Here is an 8,482-nt window from a genome sequence, read left to right as displayed (position 1 = left end):
CTCCATAAAACTTTTTGGCGTACATTTCGATTCCTCCTAGGCCTTTAAATCTCATATCACTTCTAAATGTCGATCCGCTTTCTCTCGGCTGCGCCTTCTTTATCCCTTCCGTCACATTCTCTCGACTTCTCAAAAACTTGTTGTTTCCCAGACCATGATTGGCTGACCCAGACCAGTTTCCCTGTTCGACTATGCCGACGTTCTTTATGCACCTGCTCTTACCCAACACTTATCTGAGCGTATTCAACGTGTACAAAACTCTTGTCTTCATTTTTTTTATGGTATCCACAAATTCGATCACCTTACTTCTCTCTTTGTTAGTTCAGGTTGGCTTAAAATGCGTCCTCGCTATATTCTCCACCTGTGCTGTCTTGTCTTCTCTCTTCTTCGTACTAATTCTCCTCCGTACCTTAAGCGTCTTCTTCAGCTCACTTCCGAACTTCACTCATTCTCCGCCTCTAACACTCGTCATTACCTTCTATCCTACCCTTCTCATTGCTCCTCTAAATTTCGTGCCTCCTTTTCGTATGCTGCAGTGTATTATTATAAATCAGCTTCCTTTGCCCATAAAATCTTCCTCCTCCCTCCTCTCTTTTCGTATAAAAGCTGTCCGTTTCATCTCATCTCCTTTCTTTTCCCTCAATTTTTAAATTTGCTTCTTACTCTGCGTTTTAACTACACATGTAATCTTTACTCAGGGATTTTCGGCTGAGACAGACTCCTCTACACGAATATACAAATATATATTGCACACGAATATACAAATATATATAAATATATAAATGTTGTATGACTCTCTTTTATATCTTATCGTAACATCTAGCTTCTTGCGCTTGATTATGTTTCTCTATTGCATAAAATGTATTTCTGGGAGGCTTCAAAGCAACATTCTTTGTTGTAGCCTTTCCTGTTGCTAGTACACTCTCTGTAACTTTTTCTCTATTGTATTCTATCTGTTTGTACAAACAATAAAGTCCTATTATTATTATTATTATTATTATTATTATTATTATTATTATTATTATTATTATTATTATTATTATTATTATTATTATTATTATTGTTATTATTGTTATTATTATTATTATTATTATTATTATTATTATTATTATTATTATTATTATTATTATTATATTCCATGACGCTCTGAACTAATTATTTAAATAACATTCACCTTCTTTTAAAATCATTTCTACAGATTCTTTCTCCTAATCCTCAAATCTTTCTAACCGCTATCCTTCCTTTCCCAGCTAACTCTTTAATATGCTTATTGTAGTTACTTTCCCTATTACGCGTGAAGCCTAGATATTTAAATTTATGTACCTCTTCTGTTTCCTTTCCTTGCCAATCCCACTTTTCTATTCTTTCTTTTTTATTAAATACCAGGACTTTAGATTTTTCTACGCATAGTTCCAATTTCTTTGTTTTCAGATATCTTCTAAACGTATCCATCATATCTAATAAGACTTCTCTATTACTCGCAAACAAAACTATATTGTCCACATACACTAAATTCCATATTCTTTTACTGCCTATTGTTAGACCTCCTATCTCTCTTTTTTTCATTATCTAATCTAAACTTGCAATATATAAGTCAAACAGGAGTGGACTTAACACACATCCCTGTCTGACTTCTTTCTTGGTCCTAAAATGTGTTTCCTTGGTTTGTCCTTATTGTGACCTCTGTCTCTTCGTAAATCTTCTCCAGTATTCTTACAATCTTCTCTTCGATCTTCAGTTTTCTTAGGGTATCCCACATAGTTTGTCTGTCCATCTTATCAAATGCCGCCTTTAAATCCGCAAAAAACGTATATACTCTTTCTTCTTTATTCTTGTCGCCCATTTCTCTTTGTACCACATGATTCAGCACAAAGATATTATCCACCGTTGACTTTCCTTTTCTGAAGCCGCTTTGGCTCTCTGGCAACAGTCCTTTCTCCTCCGTTTCCCGCTCCAATCTATCTCTTATCACCTCTGTGTATATCTTATAGGCTGTAGAAGAGATATTCCTCTATAATTTCCTGCTTCTTCCAAGTTCCCTCTCTTGTACAGTGGAACTATTACACTTTTCTTCCAGTCGCTAGCCTTCTCTCCAGATCTGTTTCAGTAATTCCACCAACCTCCTGTATAATGTTTCATGCGAATTTTCACGCTTCCATGGGAATTCCATCAATGCCGGCTGCCTTCTTGCATTTTAATTTCTTTATGGCCTTTTAAATTTCCACTTTCTCCAGGGTATCGTATTCCAAGTATACCTCCGTCCTGCCGTCAACTTCCTCCATTTTTTCTAGGCCCTCAAGAAATTTCTTAAAATGGTTTCTTCACGTAGTCCTGTCTATTTGTGTTTCCCTTTCATGTTCTCTTTCCTCTTTTCTTGTTTATAAATTTCCAAACCTCCGCTTCCTTTTTTATCATTGTTCTTTCTCCTCTGCTTCCCTTTTTTCTGTTTCTTGGATAGTAACTCCTTCCAACTTTTCCTTCCCTCCATGTATTTCTGCAAATCTATCTCTCTAGAGAGAGAGAGAGAGAGAGAGAGAGAGAGGGCGACAGATGAATCGACGAACATTACGCAAGCTGAAATTCAAACTCTTATAAAGGGTATGCCTCGTCGCATGGAGGAAGTTATTCGTGCAAGAGGTGGTCATACACACTATTAATGCAATATTATCTCTCGCCCTCTCTCTCTCTCTCTCTCTCTCTCTCTCTCTCTCTCTCTCTCACGCATAGACTTACGCTTACACACCCTCGCGCTCACACACACGCACACACACGCGCGCACACACCCAAGGAAGGTTTGGATTCGCAAAATACCGTGGAACTGATGAGCCACGGGGTCATCCTTGAGTTAAACACCCCCACCCCCCCCCACACACACACAAAACGGCACTTTTCAGAGTCCCATGATGTGCAAATTCCGATCGTAAAACCTTTTAATAAGAAATAGATGAAACTCGTCTATTTTTATTAGATATCGCAATTCTTGAAACTGATACAGTCCAATGAACTTTTTCTACGTGGTAAAATTAAATATCAAAATTCCCTAATGGGGAAGCTTCGTTCGCATAACTACTCAGATTTGCTTGTGTTAATGGACGGGATTCATAGACCGAACTTAAGCTCAAGCATTGTCTTAAGTCTAGCTTCGAGCCGACTTGAGACTTACTTAACCAATGAAATAACAGCATTGACGTCTCAAGATCGTGCTTAACCCATTACTTCCCAAGCGGACATTTTATAGTCGATTGGTTTTCGGCTCAGAAAAGTGATGAGATCACATGAAAACTTAAAACAAAATATACTCTTCTACGTAAAAAGAGTTGCTCTTTCAGATTCCGGGGTCAAAATTTCAAAATTTTTTATTGGAAATTAAATATGGCGGCTTAAAGTTGATATAAATTTTTTCATCGACTATTGACTTTTTATAGTAGAAAACTTCGAAAAATTTTGTCCATGACTGTTGTAAACGATTGAAGTGACGGAGTTTGCCTCTTTAAAGTATAAACTATGATTATTAATTGATTTTTTTAAGTAGTTCAAGTAGTTCAAGATGGTGAATGCAGTATGGCGTCCAAATACATGGAAATCATATTTTATTACGATATATGTGTGTGAATAGTCATTTCTCACATTTTCGAGGTCGCTGAGTACGAATCATTAGTCAATTACTCATTTTTCAAAATGGCGGATACAATATGCCATAAAAATCATACTTTATTAAAAACTATGCCTCCGAGTACTTATTTTATGTATTTGTGAGATCGCTGAGTTCGCAACAAAATCTAATTTTCGTGTATTCTGACGCCATATTGTATCCGCCATTTTGAAAAATGACTAATTAACCAAAGATTCGTACTCAGCGACCTCGAAAATGTGAGAAATGACTATTCACACACATATATCGCAATAAAATATGATTTCCATGTATTTGGACGCCATACTGCATCCACCACCTTGAACTACTTGAACTACTTAAAAAAATCAATTAATAATCATAGTTTATATTTTAAAGAGGCAAACTCCGTCATTTCAATCGTTTACAACAGTCATGGACAACATTTTTCGAAGTTTTCTACTATAAAAAGTCAATAGCCGATGAAAAAATTTATATCAACTTTGAGCCGCCATATTTAATTTTCAATAAAAAATTTTGAAATTTTGACCCCGGAATCTGAAAGAGCAACTCTTTTTACGTAGAAGAGCATATTTTGTTTTAAGTTTTCATGTGATCTCATCACTTTTCTGAGCCGAAAACCAATCGACTATAAAATGTCCGCTTGGGAAGTAATGGGTTAAGCTAGAACTTGAACAAGATTCGACTATGAATTCCGGCCAATGTGAGTCTGGAGTAGTAAAATTTCGTGGGAAGTCAGCTATGCAACACACATGCACATGTACGTCGAACGCTTACAATCCGAGAACGGTTTCGAGTTTTAAAATAAAGACTAACCATAGTTGTTAGCGAAACCCGGAATTTTTATTCTTGCAATAGTTAAAATTGGGCATTGTTAAAAATTCAAAATTGAATATCTCAGCACCTAATATAGCTAGCAAAGTTTTCCAAGAAGCATTTTCAAGATTCGGATTGCCACTTAAAAAAATTTTATATTACAGTTATGTGTGATAGGTTTTTTCAAAATGGCGTATGACAAAGCGAAAACACGCGAAATTGAAAAATATTGGTCTAATTTTGCGACGATCCATGGCATAAAACAAGTATCGCAACTTAATGGGATAAAAAGCATGCGATAGTACAAAGTTTTCCCTTCAAAATGCTTTTTTACTCATCTCGATACGATGATTTTTCGCTGAGATATGCCCATTTGAATAAAAAGGCAGTTTTTTACTTTAAATGCGCATATCTCAGCGAAAAATCATCGCATCGAGACGAATAAAAAAGCATTTTGAAGGGAAAACTCTGTACTATCGCATGCTTTTTATCCCATTAAGTTGCGATACTTGCCTCACGCCATGGATCGTCGCAAACTCAGACCAATATTTTTCAATTTCGCATGCTCTCGCTTTGTCATACGCCATTTTGAAAAAAATTATTACGCAAAATTTTACTAAATCAATTCTTAAAGTAGACATTTGAAGCTTTAATTTCTTTTTTTAGAAACCTTTCTATCTTTATTACTCGCGTAGTTATCGTCATTGGAAGTTTAGTGATTTTTTGACAAATTTTAGGTGTACCGCTTTTTTTTCGAGTGAGTGTATATATATATATATATATATATGTGTGTGTGTGTGTGTGTGTGTGTGTGTGTGTGTGTGTTATATTTGCCGCTTTTTTGTAATATTAAGAAACAGTCAAATATGAAAACAAACTTTTTTTACGTTTCTAAAGGATTTCAAAAATATTGCATTTGCAGTTTTATAAAAACATGAAGCAAATACATTTCTGAAATATTTAGGATGAAAAGTTATAATTAAAATGTTAATGAAATATTTCTATACTATTTCCGATAGTTACAATATTTCACCAATGTTACATGCCGTGTGGGATGCTACTTTTGTTATATATATGCACTTATGCTTTACACCGTGTAATACGTTGAGTATTATGTAATTAAGATTAATCCGTTTTTGTGTTCTAATATAAAAATATACGCAAGAGCGGCAATTATTGAATGTAATGCGACTAAAGAAATAAGGCAATTTCTAGCTCGGCGCCTATAGCACGAGATTATCATCTTGTTTTGCCAATAATTGAGAATAATGGAATCCATATATTATTATATTTGAATGGATTTGGATTTTAATGCTCTTTAATTTTTGTGCTTACAAAATTTTCAAAATTTTGAAAAAAAGAGGTGGGGATGGGGTAAATTAGAAAGTTTGAAATTTTTGGAAAATCTAAATATAATATTGTAAAGAGTATAAAATACCATAAAACTTTTGTTATCATAAATCATTTTTTCAGAAACCTTATATTTTCAAAGACATTCGGCGAAAACAAAAAAACGCGTTATTTTCGAGGGGTGGTTTCAACCCCTAAACGTCGAGATACGCCGCTAAAAAAATATAGGTTTAATATTTTTTCATGTTCTACAACATATCTAAAGCTCATTAAAATCTGTGAGGGACAGTTCTGTCCGTTCCCTTGTAAGTGTGTAACGAATGAATACATATCAATAAGGCCATACAATAACGACTACATCGTAACACGTTTTACAATGAGCATTTTACAATTAGCTTCTAAAATTAATTGGAGTGTAAACGAGTCCGCAATGCATTAACAATGTTAAATTGCATAGTCGACGTAATGAAATTCCTACTGTTTCTGCGTTAACCGGCGCGAAAAAGTGGAGTCCGAATGATCCATCTTTGATCCAATTTTCATTAGTGACATTTTAATAAACATCACAAGTTTATTAGTTTAACTAAAATATGTCAATTATGTTCAAAATGGTTTAAATAATTTAAACGTAATTTAACAATTTATACTTTAAAAGGAATTAACCTGTTTGGGTATTTAATTTAATTTAAATAATCTCATTAAAAAACACTTTTGTAAATTTTAATTTTATCGATTTTTCAGCAAATCCACCTTATGTTGTTATTAATAGTATAAATAATATTAAAAAAACAGAAGGTTTCATGCCGTTACCATTATTACTAAAAGACATTTACTTGCCTCGAAAAAGAACAATTGATGAAATATCATCTGAACAAGTAAAATCTTTAAATAAAATTATTTTTTTATTTTAAAATACATATTTATTTTTTTTTTATTATCATTACGGCTAAATATTACAATTTAAAATTTCTCACCGAGATAATACATTTATCGTTATTGTTTATTACAGTTTGTTCGAGACTATAACAATCATTTTAGAGTTCTAACATTTCCTTTTATTGGCTCTGTTTTATCCGCGCGTAGTGAGAGCTCCTGACAGCTATCGAGCTCCGTGTAGTTCATTTCTTCGATGCGCCGAGTCGCGCGGCGCTGTCACTAACTCCTCACGCGCGCGATTTTCGTTTGCTCGCATCGCCAGTAACTATGCATCTTGGTAACTATGCAAATAAACAAGCGCAAAAAAGGGCACGTCCAAATCCATGCCCAAATAAGTCTCGATATCGGTTCCCTACCGCCCCTTTTCTCGCCTCCGATCGTAATTGTTTTACGATGCATAATTCTTCAGTCTCTCGCAGCCCGGCACCGAAATCAGATCGTCCAGCAGATCTCTCCCGTCTTCCGCCGATCCTAGCTGCGGGGATTCACTTCCGCTTTTCCCTTTCATTCGCGCCGTGATAGTGCGAGTGAATTATTAATTAATCCGCTCCGGCCACGCAATTCTTAATTTTAATATCCGCGTGAATGTTGTAAGTGTGTTACGTCCGTGCGCAGGTGACCGTATCTTTCCCGCGAACGTCCTCTGCCTCGCGCACAAGATCTCCGTCGGATCGCGCGCAAGATTTCCGGATTCGCGAGGACCTCGATCTCGAGGCTCTGTAAGATTTCCGCGTCGATTAGGCAGCGCAATATCAGGGCGTATTAAGATATCCGACACAGTGTAAAAGATACGGTTCGCCCCTCGCTTCGAGCGTTCGTTTGTGGAATAAAGAAATTAAGTGTGAGTGATATCTATGCCTCCTCCTTATTCCTATCACCTCCCGTGAACCTCCCGCATTCCTGACCACTCACTTCGCGTCTCTATCGGGACGGATCCCGGCAATTCTTCCCGTGCGATCGCGTTTACTCTACGCACGCGCGAACACAGTTCTAATCTTATAAATATATACGATTTTTTTTTTCATTATATATATATATTTTTTAAATTTTCTTTTTTCTTCAAAAATTACATAATAGTACAAACGTCTTTTAAACATTAATCTTTTAAATTATAAACACGTTTATGTTTAAATATATTTGCCATATATATTTATTATAAACTTTAATTTTATGGTCTTTTTAATTTTTTCAGACACAAAATAAAAGGTTAACAACTTAAATTACTGCCACATTAATTCTATTATTTAATGTAGAATAACTTTATTATTTAATTAATTACTCTAATATTATTATTATATTCTAATATTATTATAATACTTTAACACGTTGTTAATTATAACAAAAGTGTATAATTATTTATTATCATTTATTCTCAATAAAAGAAGAATTATAAATTCAAATCAATCTTTTTTCATTACAGTATATTTAAAATTAATTTTTTTAAAGTGTAAAATCTTAATTATATCTTATTTTTATTTTTTAAACATTCTTTTCTGTCTTTTTAAAAAATTTTTATATAATCTTTGTTATTTTTTTCTAATAATTTTTTTCTGGTTTTTAAAAATTAGATTTTTAATTCAATTCATTAATTTAATATATATATTGTTGTGCCGCTCCGTGCACTTCGGGGTCAGTCCTCCGTCAGGGGCCCTTTGCACCACTGGTCACTTATTATTTGCTGCACTCTGCTCGTTCGAGAGTGCACTCCCGGGGACTGGGGTTTTAAATAAGGCACTCTCGACGTAGATA

At 34.5% G+C, this 8,482-nt stretch overlaps 1 protein-coding gene across 1 annotated transcript; it reads right to left on the bottom strand.

The window, feature by feature from the left end:
• Nucleotides 1-1,645: 1,645 nt before the first annotated feature.
• On the bottom strand, nt 1,646-2,838 carry LOC105840937. Its single transcript, XM_036286245.1, has 2 exons — nt 2,784-2,838; nt 1,646-1,992 (listed from the first exon to the last, which is right to left on the bottom strand). Exons 1-2 carry the CDS (start codon nt 2,836-2,838, stop codon nt 1,646-1,648), a joined length of 402 nt encoding a protein of 133 aa, XP_036142138.1.
• Between the last annotated feature and the right edge of the window lie 5,644 nt (nt 2,839-8,482).

This window comes from Monomorium pharaonis, chromosome 4 (genome assembly GCF_013373865.1).
Source record: "Monomorium pharaonis isolate MP-MQ-018 chromosome 4, ASM1337386v2, whole genome shotgun sequence".
Classification (NCBI taxonomy): domain Eukaryota; kingdom Metazoa; phylum Arthropoda; class Insecta; order Hymenoptera; family Formicidae; genus Monomorium; species Monomorium pharaonis.
Note: the sequence above shows the minus strand (reverse complement) of the source record. Positions and strands in the feature narration are given on the sequence as shown.

Bases quoted from the DNA above. Each gene is read 5' to 3' on its own strand.
- LOC105840937 (XM_036286245.1), bottom strand. From the start codon at position 2,838: ATGACCCCGTGGCTCATCAGTTCCACGGTATTTTGCGAATCCAAACCT. The intron at 1,993-2,783 runs GTGTGTGCGCGC...TCTCTTCTACAG, and splicing joins CGAATCCAAACCTTCCTTGG to CCTATAAGATATACACAGAG.